Source organism: Gopherus flavomarginatus, chromosome 10 (assembly GCF_025201925.1).
Source record: "Gopherus flavomarginatus isolate rGopFla2 chromosome 10, rGopFla2.mat.asm, whole genome shotgun sequence".
Lineage (NCBI taxonomy): Eukaryota > Metazoa > Chordata > Testudines > Testudinidae > Gopherus > Gopherus flavomarginatus.
The window spans coordinates 36,760,625-36,775,034 of record NC_066626.1 but is presented as its reverse complement, the minus strand read 5'-3'; the positions used below and the strand labels follow the sequence as shown (position 1 = coordinate 36,775,034).

General features: G+C 39.2%; 1 protein-coding gene across 2 annotated transcripts in view; it reads right to left on the bottom strand.

Moving 5' to 3' along the window:
- Positions 1 to 14,410, bottom strand: part of CWC22 (CWC22 spliceosome associated protein homolog) — a 45,725-nt gene that overhangs the window by 14,050 nt on the left and 17,265 nt on the right. Inside the window, exons 7-14 of one of the 2 annotated variants that reach the window (XM_050916799.1) lie at positions 12,402 to 12,570; positions 11,724 to 11,777; positions 10,765 to 10,900; positions 10,456 to 10,662; positions 10,273 to 10,335; positions 9,178 to 9,270; positions 7,526 to 7,607; positions 4,937 to 4,997 (exon numbers count right to left, since the gene is read on the bottom strand). In XM_050916799.1, the coding sequence (XP_050772756.1) occupies positions 4,937 to 4,997; positions 7,526 to 7,607; positions 9,178 to 9,270; positions 10,273 to 10,335; positions 10,456 to 10,662; positions 10,765 to 10,900; positions 11,724 to 11,777; positions 12,402 to 12,570 (865 nt within the window). The remainder of the gene's footprint in view (positions 1 to 4,936; positions 4,998 to 7,525; positions 7,608 to 9,177; positions 9,271 to 10,272; positions 10,336 to 10,455; positions 10,663 to 10,764; positions 10,901 to 11,723; positions 11,778 to 12,401; positions 12,571 to 14,410) is intronic. The other variant, XM_050916800.1, reaches the window with a different exon arrangement.

The following is a 14,410-nucleotide window of genomic DNA, read 5'->3' as shown; positions in this document are numbered from 1 at the left end:
ATCTTAGGAAAAATGGAACACACACATTTATGGTTATTTCCTCAAAACTGAGAAGTCAGAACAAAAATTTCCCCCAATCAATAGAGAATAAATATATTTAATACAACTACAATTAAAAAAAAGTCTAAACATATTTATATTTTAAATTTGGTAAGTCTTATATTAAATCTGTTGTAATGTACTTCCATTTGCACTCCATTCCTTCTATCATGAAATCCTAAAAGAAACATTTTTGCCCATTACACAGCTCAAATACACAAAACAAGCTAACAAAAAACATAAAATAAAAATAAAGACATCTATTCAGTGTTAAACAAATAACATTCAGCAAATACTGTACCAAAAAAAGTTAACTTACAAATCTGTTAAAGGCCATTTTTTCAATGTAGTCACATTGTGTTAGCTTGATATATTAAAATGCATATTAACTTTTTTCTATTACCCTCCTGTTTTACAGTAATGCTGTAATCAGTTTTCAAACAATAAAACAGGGCAAAGTGCTGATGCCATTGCTAATAAAGTCAGCACGACTTGCAAAACCAATTACTTTTTCCTCATATTAAATGCAATTACAACATTGATATCCCTTGAGGTTTACAGTAATTAAATATTTTAACATTTTAATTAAATATTACAATGATTTCTAGGAGAATATCTTGAATAACCACATGCATGAAAACAGATTTACCCACAAAGACATTCTTGCTAATGTTATCAAAACAAGTTGAGGTTAGGTCTAGAATAACTGTCTTCTACATTAAAAATTAAACTTTGAAATGATTAAATTAATTTTTAGAGAGATGTGACAAGTTCACATAGCAATTTTAACTTCAATTATAGCTTTAAAGGTTACTTCACTAGTTTCTTTGCTCATAACACTTCTGATAATGCCTATGACACCAACAGTCTGCACTTCTAAGCCCATCATTTTCTTTAAAAAGCCAGTGAATTTTATTTTTTACAGACAATTTATATACCATATAGCTCAAAGGTTTTTACATACTAATGCACAAATTGCATGCAAAAGTGACTGTAATCAACATTTAAATGACAGAATAAAAACACCTTTCCAATCATGATGTAACCAAGTATTTCGAAAATATTAGAGTTCGAGTCTCACATGTGAAGTGAATCACTTATTTTTGTGAAGACCTTTAGCTCCAGATGTGGTTTTGTATCATGGAAAAGTCACTCTACTTGGAAGTGTCCCTGTGTTTAAGTGGTTGAAAGATAAGTTAGAAGACTCAAAAAAAAGGTGCACTCTCCAAAATGCCTGCTCCATTTCCACCTCTATCCTACAGAACAGCGGTTCTTAGCCAGGGGTCCACGAGCAGGTTTCAGGGAGGCCACCAAAGTAAGTCAGAGAGTAGGGCTGCGTTAGGCTAGGACCCAGGGCAGAAAGCCATAGCTCAAGCCCCACCGCACGGGGCTGAAGCTGAAGCCTGAGCAACTTAGCTTTGCAGGGTCCTGAGGAATTGCCCTGCATGCTACCCACCTAACACTGGCCCTGGCTCTTAATTTACTGGATATGCAGAAAAACAGCTGCTGTGGGCTGTGAAGTTTTTATACCATATTGGGGGTGGAGAAAACTCAAAGAAAACGGCTGCTAAGGACCTCCGCTATAGAAAAACCAATCAGAAAAAGACAACTGGGGCTAAGGAGAAGAAAAAGACAGTTACCTGTTTCGTAACTGGTGTTTTTCGAGATGTGCTGCTCATGCCCAGTCCATATTAGGTGTGTGTACTCGCCACATGCACCAGTGCCAGAAGTTTCTCCTTCAGTGGAATCCATACAGGACCAGCTCTGGCGCCCTCTGGAGTGGCGAACACATGCTGTGGTATAAGTGGTGCTGCCAGCTCCCCCACCCTCAGTTCCTTCTTGCCGGAAACTCTGACAGTGGGGAAGGAGGGCGAGTCATGGAATGGACATAAGCAACACATCTCAAAGAACACCGATTATGGAACAGGTAACTGTCTTTTCTTCTTCGCTTGCTTGCTCACTCATTTCCATTCCATATTAAGTGACTCCCAAGCAGCACCAACAAAGGCAGGTAGGAGTTCAAGGACGTGTAGATTGCAACACAGCTCTGCCGAACCCCGCGTCATCTCTGGCCTGCTGCGTGAAGGCGTAATGCACCATGAACGTGTGAACCAAAGACCATGTCACATCTCTGCAAATGTTCTGGATGGGAATGTGCGCCAGAAAGGCTGCCGAGGATGCCTGAGCTCTGGTTGAATGGACCCTCACAATTGGCGGCACTGGGATCTGTGCCAACTCGTAACAGGTCCAGAAGCAGGAGGTGATCCAGTTGGAAATACTCTATGAGGACACCAGAAGGCCTTTCATCCTGTCTGCTGTCGCGACGAAGAGCTGGGTCAACCTGCGGAAGGGCTTGGTATGCTCCAGGTAAAATGCCAGGGCATGTCTGACGTCCAGGGTATGTAGCCTCCTTTCCTCACTATGCAGCTTGGGACAAAACACTGTGAGGATGATGTCCTGGTTGACATAGAAGGAAGACACCACTTTTGGCAGAAAGGCTGGATGGGGACGCAGCTGAACTTTACCCTTATAGAACATTGTATATGGCGGCTCCAATCTCCGACACTGGTCTCACTGATGTTACCACAAGGAAAGCGACCTTCTATGACAGGTGGGAAAGGGAGCAGGAGACCATAGGCTCAAAGGGCAGGCCCGTGAGCCTAGAAAGAACCAATTTAAGATTCCACTGTGGGACAGGAGCCTGGACTGGTGGGAAGAGTCTCTTGAGGCCTCTCAGGAATCTGACCAACATGTGCAAGAACATCGTCTGACCTGGGATCGGCGGCTGGAAAGCGGAGATGGCAGCAAGGTGCATCCTGATGGAAGAGAGGGTCAGCCCCTAGTTCTTAAGATGATGCAGGTAATCTAAGATAGATTGTAAGGAGGAGCACAACAGAGAAATGCTACCCTCAGACGCCCAGTGGGAGAACCTCGTCCGCTGGACCTCGTTAAGAGCAGGTCTGCTCCTGCGGGTTCAACCATGCAGCATCCACACCATGAGGTGGAGGGAGTCGTGGTTGAGGTGTAGGAGGCTCCCATGATCTTGCGAAATCAAATCCGGTCGTTTGGGAAGGAGCCAGGGAGCGGTCTCCGCCAGGTCCATCAGTGTGCCGAACCAATGTTGGTGTGGCCACTCTGGGGCGATCATGATGACTTGGGGCTTATCTCTCTTCATCTTTGACAGAATTCTGCTGATGAGTGGGATTGTTGGGAATGCATACATCAGACCGCCCTGACTCGAAAGAGAGTCCTTGCATCGGAGAGAGAGTCCTTGCCCAGACTCGAAAGAGATTGTCAATAATCAATAGATAAGTGAGCCTTAGCTTAGGTATCGTAATTGTTACTTTGAAGATCAATGCATGAAAGAGGAACAATCTCACCACTGCCTAAATACTTGTCTTGAAAATTACATGGCTATTTAGATCCTGCCCACTGCTTCAGGATCTGGTTTAAGTGATAGTCAAACAGCAATTTCAGAAAACATAGCAGTCAAATGGATTTTAGATATACTATCTCCAGACAAATAGACACTCTTCAAGCTTACACCAAAACAGCCATACTTGGAGATGATTGCTTAATACAGTACATATTGTTCAAACACGACTGTGAAAGCAACAAAACTTTTTTTTTAAAGCATCCCCATAAAAACAGGGTGCAATTCCATCTTTTGAAGCTATCGTGTTGAATTTCTAGCTGAACAGATAAAATCAATAGCTATCCAGAAACGTACTAAAAAAATCTTCCTTCAGAGATATTCTCTGGCCTCTAAGTTGTAGCTGTTCTATAGTAGTAGTTTTGTCATTTTGGCAAATGACAACATTTCAACAGTTTGTATAACAAACATTTTTATAAACAGAATGACATCACTTTATCATTAAAAATGTATATTGAAAAGAAGGCATTTCACCCAACTGTCTAAACTGCTAACCAGTGTTCCCCCTAATTTTTCTATCCATGTGTGGAATCAATTTTGTTATGTGCACCATAGCGAGGTAACGTGCATCACCAATAGAAACAAAAAAACCTAGATATTATATATTTTAAAAAACTACCATAGGAATAAATACTCCAGCCAGGACAGGTTAGGCATTTTAGAACTCACTACTCAAAATAATTAAATTTAAGCATAAGAGAGAAATAAAAATTATGAAATGCATAGACCAGTCAAAAAACTAAAACACACTGTGAAAGTATTATCAAGTAGCAACACCATCACAAGTATGTGTTAGAAGGGGAGTGTGTGTGTGTGTGTGTGTGAGAGAGAGAGAGAGAGAGAGAGAGAGAGAGAGAGACACAGACACTGCACCTTGAAGCAGATCAGCACTGAGCAGTCTGAAGCCCGCTTGCTGGCAGCTGTTGCTGTGTCTCAACAAGCTTCTTCCATGCTGAGCCTTGTTGTGTTCCCTCCCACACTATGTGGAGATGGGGTACAGGGTGCAGGGGACACCCTGACATCAGCAACCCTCCTCCCCGCACTGCTCCACACAGCAAGTGGGAGGCTCCTGGGAGCAGCTGGCCAGGGGCTCCAAGGCAGAGGGCAGGAGCAGCATGGCAGTGGGGAGGGGGAGGGGACACCTGAAGTGCACGGCACTTGATAGCTGGCTGGGCAGCCACCCAGCTATGCAGCTTAACTTAGCTGCTAAATGAGAAAGAAAAACCAACCCCTCCCCCCCATCCCAATCAAATGTCATGGTATTTGTCATAAAAATTACATAATGATCATTGAGAAATAACTGTAATGGCAGTTAATTCCATTTTATAAGTAACATGATTGCATTGTAGGTGTATATCACGTGAATATTTATTTTGTTAAAACGTTAATGATCAAATTATACTCCCTCCCCACATCATCCTCCCCCAAGAAACAGAAAGGGAATAAAAAGCAAGGTTTACTTACAGTTTGACTGTCAGGAAAGTCCATCTTTAGCAATTTGTGGGCACATTCTTCAAAGTCTAAGCTGCAAAGAAAAAATAGTTTTGTATTCCCCTTGAGTACACATTATATTAAAAACATACAGAATTATGCTGATATCAATGATGTTAAATGTACAAAGTGTTTTAGCATGATATAAGTACGAAGTAATTGAACTTGTTGCTGTTAAAATGCCCTAGCAATGCTAGTTTAAGCTCCTTCCAAACATAAGGGGGGTTGAGGAAATCAGTATTTGAAGTATGACGACAAATGAAACAATAGGGGGAAAGCTATCTAAATCAAGGACTATGATTGCCTTTTAAAGAAGGCTGAATAAATTCTCCTTTCACCACACTTTAATTACTCATGAAAAGCACTGTGTTCCACAGCTTTCCTTAAAAAGTTTTCAAGCTTAAGTTAACATATTTCCAATAGCATTCTGCTATTTAACAATTTTGTATCTGAAAGTGAATCCAAAATCAATAAATCTGCAGACAGACTAAAAACAAGATGACTCTTTCATATGAGTCATTACTATTACATCATACTAAATGAAAATACACAAAGTCTAGTAACAAAACTAATATGTTAGTTCATTCTGACTAACTCCTGTAAAATACCAAAATGTAACCTCTATACCCATGCCCGTATGCTTTTCTGAACTTGCTATCTGATCTTCTGTATCTCAGTTTTCATTTAAAAAATGCTGTTACTGTTATGCTGTTATGTTGTGAAGAAATTCTAAAACTGCTAAGTAACTGACAATGAGGCTCTCTCTCTGCTACGAAGATAAGTTGGCCTACATTAGGTCAACTTACAGCCACCGCACTTATTACAGTGGTGGCTGATGTCCACACTACCCTCCTTCTGTCGGTGATGCGCGTACTCACCAGTAGAACTTCCACCAACTGAAGAGGGGCAGTGTGGGGACTGAGAGCCAAGGCTCTCAACACCACGCAGTTCCCCTCCAGGAGCCCAGCTGCACACCTAACTCGGAGCGGGGGGAAGTCGCCTGGGCCTTCTCGCCTCCGCTGGGGAGATCCACGCCCAGAGTCTGGTAGGCTGCTGTGCTCCCAGTGGGGAGCTGTGACCCCAGGGGGCATCAGGGCTCCCTGTGGAGAGCCCCAGCAGCAGCCCAAGTCAAGAGCCTGGGTGGCAGCCCAGCTTGCAGCAGAGACCAGGCAAAAGCCTGGCTCTGGAGCCAGCTATCAATTTCATGGCTCTGATGACTTTTGTCAATAAAACTGTGTACGGTAAACAAGTCCTGAGGAGAGTCTCAAGAGAGCTTGGAACAATAATAGTTCTGAGAGGTATGAACTGCCTCCATTCATGTCTGCAAGGTGTTAACTTAGCTGCCCAGTAATAAATTACTGTTCACTATTTCATTCCTCATGTAGGAAAGAGAGAGGATCGCACATCTGTACAATTTACTTTGAGCGATGACTCATTTTGGTACCACAAGAGGCTAGCATTTGGCAGATACTACCAGTTATTTTTTAACTCTCATGAAAAAGCCAAGCACAAGGAGCTCATGGCATGTTCAAGAAACAACAGAAGGGAGCCAAGCAACACATGCTATTATAATTTGCATATTTACACAATTTGCTGTAAGACTGGAGATTCACATGGGTGAAGCTTATTTTGTGGGCAGAGTCTGGAAAAGTACTGCTTCCCCGTACCTCCAATCTGCCCTAACTTACCAGTGCTCCATAAAACAGAAGCATGATCTAGTGTAACATTTAAAAGTCTTCACCCAAAAAGGAAGTTTAGAACTGTAATGTACGAAATCGTCTCTAAATTAAGAATTTAAGAATGACCATTCTGGGTCAGATCAATGGTTCATCTAGCCCAGGGGTGGCCAAAATATGGCCAGGGGGCCACATTCAACCCTTCAGATGTTTTAATCCAGCCATCAAGCTCCCACTGGGAAGTGGGGGCCAGGACTTGCCCAGTTCCATGCTGTGGCTCCATATGGCTCACAGAAGCAGCGACATGTTCCCCTCTGGCTCCTACAGATAGGGGCAGCCGGGGGCTCTGTACGATGCTCCTGCCCCAAGCACCGCCCCCACAGACCCCCTCCAACGCCACCTGGAGCCTGCATCCTTAACCCCCTTCTGAACCCCAACCCCCTGCCCTAATCCTCATCCCCCCCTACCCTCTGAGCCCCTTGGTTCTAGTCCACAGCACCCTCCTGCACCCCTAACCCCTCTTCCTGAGCCCCACCCCAGAGCCCTCCCCACCTCCCCGTACCCCAACTGTCTGCCCCAGTCCGGACCCCCTTCTCACACCCCAAACTCAATTTCTGGCCCCATCCCAGAGCCCTCACTCCCTCCCGCACTCCAACCCCCAATTTCATGCGCATTCGTGGCCCACCATATAATTTCCATGCCCAGATGTGACTCTTGGGCCAAAAAGTTTGCCCACTCCACTTTTAAAACATCTCTTCAATTTGTTTATAAGACTGTACGATAATGATAAAGCTATTAACAACTATGTCTTCAACAAATTCATACAAATGCATTAATTTCTAGAGGACCACACACTTTTTCGGTATAAATTATATTGCATTTTTACCTTGACTGAATAGCAAGATAAATTGTACGACGAAAAGAGACCAGGTTAATTTCTGTTTGGTCATGGATAGTCACTTTTTGTCCTTGAAGAAAAAAAAATGGATATTTACAAACTGAAGCAGATACATACATTTTAAGAAAGTAGAGATATATGCATCTTCAGTAAGTCTTCAGTCCATTATGTAATATTGTATATAAATACATTTAGGAGCATTTAGTAGGTGCTGTAAACTTTTACAAAAAATACTGGTACTTGCATGATATGAGACTACAGCTTAAAAAAAGTCAAATTCACGTTATTCGCAATTTTCAATGATACACGTATTAAGATCCTGATTTTGCAAAGGGCAGAACCATATGCCTGTGCAGAATACAGGCACTTGTTTATGAGCTGGGGCTAACTGAGTGAACATTTTCTTTTCGTATGCTGGCTGGCTGACGTTTAGCCATCCAGAACCTGAACAGAGACTACAACATTTATTAAAACAAAATGTTTAAAACAAAGTTTAATAAAGGCAATTACTTACACAACTGTGTGTATTTAGATCGAGATCCAGCTCCCATTGACATAAACAGGAACCTTTCCATTTACATCAATGGTAGTTGGATCAGGCCCATAGTGGATATTTGATGTCCAAAGGATATTTGATGTCATGCACTGGAACAGAATTAAAAAGGACTTAAATATCTAAACAGCTGCTCTGAAGGAAATTACCATCCTATTTCATATGGGAATTTTCAAACATGCAGCAGAAGTGATAACAGGCTTCTGTGAATTACCATCTTCTTCTTCAGCCTGCTACCTAAGTCATTTCTATGTTTACTTTTTTTTGTAGGATACTGTAACAAGCTGGTGAAGAAAGGATTCCCACTGCTCTACAAACAGAATAGAGCTTTACTTCTAGATTTTGCAGACCTACAAAGTAAACATCTAAACTTATTCTCATCCATCATATCTTTCTCAGTAATTACATAAGAAATTCTACAAAATGCATAGACACCAATACGATTGTTTATTTAGAGTAAATAACTTGTAACAATGGCCTGTACAATAAGTTATCCTGTCTTGAAACTCCCTTTTTAAAAAACATCAGTTGAAAGGTAATTGCAAACTTGAATTTTGAAATTGACCATAAAACATTCAGACAGAGCACAAATAGTATGTCCTGAACTGTTCTTAAAAATTCCTTCAGAAAAATTATAAATTTTTCTACTCTCTGGTTTATATTTATAGAGATCTTTCGGGAATGCAACTGACACAATCAAACATGCAAAGCCATAAATTTCTCCCTACTCCCGTTTCTCTTTCTATGGGACCCTGCCCACTTCCTCCCACCTCTTCAGTTTTAGCCTTGCTGCTGCTATAACTGGTAAACACCCTCTTGCAGAACCAGTGGGAAGACATGCATAATCAACAAAAATGAAACTTAATATGCACAAAGTGCTGTCAAAGACAAAATAAACAAATTGAAAAAAGAAAAATAAGCATATTTAATCTTGTAATAGTAAAAACAAATTTTAAATAGAAATGTCATTTTTGTTGACTGCATACTTCAAATCTCAATTGCTTCAGATAGCATATAGCAAGTTACATTCTTTTCTTGATCTACCACAAAAAAGATCAACAGTAAATGTCTATACTCATACTCCTACCTTCTTCATCCTCCTCCTCCTCCTCTTCATCCTCTTCACTGCTTCCAGCATCTTGATCTGCTTCTGAGCCACTATCACCTTCATCAAGAATTTCTGGAACCAAATTCCAAAGTAAATATGGATTGTATGCCTAGTGACGCAGAAATGTGGCCCCAAATACCTCGGGGTATGTCTAGTCCTAAGGGAGGGAGAGCCTGACAAAGCTGGAGCATGAAGACATGCTGCAACTGAGCTTCAACGAAAGGAAAGTCACTCTGACACAGAGCTTAGAAAAATGGGACTCCAGAGGGCCTAGATAACATAGTAACAGGTATATTAAAATATATGGCAGACAGACAAATAAAAGGACCCTCCCCCCACCCCCACCCCCCAAAAATAGGGACACCAAACTCAATTCAGGCATACAAGGAGGAAAAACTGGTGGAGAGGGAAACTGGTTGGTACTTCTTCAAAAACCTATTTTAAAAATTCCTTTCACAGACTGATTTGACACGGGCAAGCGATGGAGGGCTCTGTGTTGAAACTCAACTCTGGGGCAGAGGAAAAATCATTGTGACAAAGGCTCAGGAGGAAAAGCAATGTACTCAGTGCTCTCAGGAGAGGTGGAGATCCCTGTTCTTGTGGAGAAAAAGCTGCCTTACATTTACTTTATAACTAATATTAATTTTTAAAATAATAGATTTCATATTTGAAAGCAGGATTGTCATTTGGAAACAAAAGTGTTGCCAAAGAACACACAGTAGAAAAATCTGTATTAAGTGTGTATTAAATTACTATACAAATCTTTAGGACACAAGTGGCAGATTAAAAATCGTGCAACTACAACAAGGATGTAAGTAACTGACAATATTTATGGAGTATTGTAATAAAACAAGTGATGTGTCTCTCGTGCATATGTGAGTCTACATCATCATTTCAATAAGAAAAATTCAGCTAAAATTAAAATCGGCTTTTACCTCAACAATAAATATTGTTGGAAATTTTTTTCTGCCACTTCCCCCTGCAAAACACTATCTATAAACTAGCTAGAATGCTATCATATGCTTCATAGTTTTATATCCCACCTCAGTGCTTAAATGAACCTGGTTTACATACCCTTCTTAAGGGTTTTGTACTTTTCTTCGTTTTGCATGAAATCAGGATCCATCTTGAAAACATCTTTAAAATAAAAGAAAATCTTAATTAAACTAAGAAAAAATAAAATTATTGCATGTTTCATCTTAAATTTGTTTTTATACAGAATGAAATTGGGAAGTTAAATTTTTACATCTCACTTACTAAGAACATCTTCTGGGTTATAATCATCTTCTAAAGGTAGCATATGAGTAAACTGATCGTCTTCTTCTACTAGGTCTAGTCCCTCTGGAATGATTGGGTGATCCTTGAATCCATCCTTACGTACAGCAAACATAACTTCTATCATGTACTGAACACGCATGTCAATTTTAGATTCGTGAAGAACGTGGCGAAGGCGGTCAAAGATTGCTTTAGATTAAAGAGAAAAGCTAATTCTAATCTGAAGTGATCAGATACTAATAAAAAAAGACTACAGATTTAAAGGTAATTATTCCAGCTAATTATACTCACCATTAATACCTCTAGGAGAAACTTCAGTTAATTTGAGTCCACATTCCTTTAGAAATCCAATTGCTACTTCAATACTGTCATCTGTTGGTCTTTCAAGAAGCAATGTGAGCATCTCCAAACATAAAACCTCATGAGCCTTCAGGGAGAAAAATAGTCCAGGATTTTATAAAAGCAAGAACCTCTGACTTCCAAAATTACGATCCATTTTATTGCACTATTGTTATAAAATACTAGTTGACCAAGAACTACACTTCTTGTGACTGCTACATCTTGTTTCAGTCTGGGAAGCCACATAAACTAAAGTCAGCATTTCAAATAAGGGTTCTGATTCTTATATTTGCACCTTATTTGTACTGGACGCTACTTTACTACTCAAATATGGCTGTCCTCATTCAGTCAAGCAATGCAAGAAAATCATTGCCATCATGAAGGTAATGGAACACATTCTGAAGAAACACTAACATCAAACATCATTTAGAGAAATAAAGTTCAGCATCTTCCTTTCATGCTCCTCTCCTTTATATTTACTGCTAAAGCTTATTTAGAGGGGAGAAAAGGAAACAACTGCTGGACACCAATTTGTCTTTAAGTGCAATTAAAGAGGTTGATATTGACCTATAAAGCCCTACATTGTTTAGGTCCTATTTTAGGCAATGATCCTGCAACTGTCTTTGCATGAACAGAGTCTTGTGCCTGTATAGAAGCTCTACTGAAAGCACTGGGTCTCTTTGTGAGCACCAGGATCTGCTCACGTAGTCTTAAGTGCAGAGCTAGACTATAAGAGGATCCCTGCTTTCCCTAAACAAATATTATTTGTTTGTGGTCTTAGTTCCTTTTTTAAATAAAGAAACATTTATCAAAAAGTAATAAATTAAGCATCTTACTGTTCAAAGATTGCTAAGTGTAACCTCTAGTACAACCATAATGTGTGAAACCATATCAAATACAAAATAACGTACCACATTCTGATTGATTAGATGTGCAACAAACTTTGAAGCTGTCAGACAAAGTTGCTGAAAAATGAATAAAGAACAGTTAAATATACTTCAGCTTCTTCACATATTGAAAGAGCTCTCAACTAAAATACAGACCCCACAAACTGTGTATTTATGTAAATCACAATTTAAAATTCACCAGGGAGTCCTGTGGCTTGTGTGATACAGGAGGTCAGATTAGATGATCATAATGCTCCCGTCTAGCACTGCAGTCTATGAATCTATTAAAACACTAGTGCAGGATACCCAAGCATTTATTTTAAGATTATTAAAAGGATTGTACACTTTAAAATAAAAGCCACTGTTGTTGCATTAACTGAAGTTAAAAAGATTATCAATCTTCAAGCTGCAGGGCATAAGATGTGGTCAGTTTAATAAAAAGACCACCATGATATAAAACCACTACTACTACAATTAATATAGTATATTATGCCAGATTCTGGGTAGTCAGACACATTCCTTTGAAACATACATTACTGACCACTCAGTAATAGGATAACACACTAGGGGGATCACTGGTTTAATAAATTTAATAACTGGAGATATACCTATCTCCTACAACTGGAAGGGACCTTGAAAGGTCATTAAGTCCAGCCCCTTAAAGGCACTGTTTAAGTTCTTACATAAGCTTTTCTTACATACCTTATCATTTCTGCGATATCCTTTGCGAAAATTTAGAATTAGCCTCTTGAGAATCAGTTCTCCAATATTTGGAAACTTTGAATTGATAATTGCTACAACTGCTGCATAAACGTGTGTAAAGATTGGAGAGGCACTTTGTGCTTGCAAAATTGATCTAGACAGCAGTCCCCTGTAAGTAAGAGTACACACAAAAGTATAAGTGCCAATCATGAAAATATGAAATGATTTCATTCACCATCTACATTGTAACAGAAGCATATTCTGTGTTCCAGATAGTTAAAAGGTTGTTCCAAACAGTGGTTATTTTCATACTAAAACTACAGATTATGTTTGGAGTACCGATTCTAAATCATATTAATGTTAACAACAGGATTACAATTTACTTAAATAAGATTTTAAATCAGTGATTAATTGTATGATCTGAGATCTAGAATAGTTTATCTTTGAAAAAAATTAATCTTTCTAGTTCTCTCTTTCTGCACCTTCATCTTCCTTTTAACTTAGCCCTAAGGTACAAAAGCCATTCCCTTGCAGGTAGGCCACTTCAGAGAGGGACAAGTGTACAAATACAAAACACAATGGTTACTGTATATTGAGACCACTCAATTGAAGATTAAACCTAGTTCAATTTCCTAGCCATTATTTCAATGTTATTTCTACTATCTACTAAAAGACTAACTTTTTACTAAAGATTAGGAATGACTTACACTTCCAATTAGTCTTTAAAAAAAAGAAAATGAAAATGAAGATTAAAGGTGAAATCCTTTCGGAAGCCCCTCTTGATGACATTCTGGGAAAAAAGCCATTAGAAGAAGAAAAAACTCTGCTTTTAATTTTTCAACTTAATTTAGAAAAAGTAAAATTAGAGGCAAGAAACTCATTACCCTTTTTTATTAAAAAGTGAAAGATTAAAGATGGTTTGGGAAAACGGGGCAGGGGGGGAATAGGAAATCTATAGTTAAAGAAAATACAAAAATATTATCCCAAATAAATACAAATTCTAGCTAACAACATGATCTCAAAGCGTGTGATAGGTATATAATGTAATTGAAAAAAAATGAGCAGAAAATGTCACTAAAATTAGATGAGAACTATTTAATCATTACTTTTTATCTTACCATAAATTGTTTTTTTTCCCATAACTACATTTTGTAATGGTTGATACTCAAAAGACCATTAACACCTTATAAAAGTAATTCTGCTGCTACCGTGTTTTAAATTACAGTAAATAAGAAATGTGTGTGAAAACAGCATCTTTGTGGGTTAAGAGTTCATCTGACCTTGTTCCTTACTCTTCAACTGAATTAATATTTATTTGTGACAGAATAGCCATCTCCACTGCAGTTAATTGTGATAAACACAGAATTATGACTTTTTTAATAATGAGTATAATCAAAAGCAAATGAACTTCTCAGGAACAGAAATCTTGTTTCCATGCAATGTCACCAACCCAAAAAAATAAAACAAAACCCACAACCCAGTTTAAGACTAATAAAGAAAATAGGATGTTCAGCAAGACCAGAATAGTCTTCAAATTATAATGCTATGAGTTTTCCCCACATGCACCAGCAAACTTTTAAACACTGTAATTATGCTTTGAACTGACAGCTGAGGACAGAAACATTGCTTTTGAGAAAGTAAACAGTGAGACAGGGAGAAGATGATAAAGTGGTTATTTTAACTACTTTCTACCCACTAAAGACTGCTACTGTTAACAACGTGGCCCAGTTCAGCATAATTGGCAGACTCAGATCAAAAGAAACCCAATACCTTAATTGGGGTACTGTTGCATGTCAGGATTTAAGTGCACTGGCAAAGCTATGAGGAAGCTAGCAAAATGCCTGCCACTACCTAATTCTATTAGTTCCTCATTTTCAGGGACTCCAACTTCACTCAAATCATTAAATGGCTAAATTAAGGTTTTGACATGAACCTAAAAGATTAAGGGCACTCCATCCCTTGCCACTTCACTAAATTACGGTATCAAACACATTTACCAAATGCAGCGC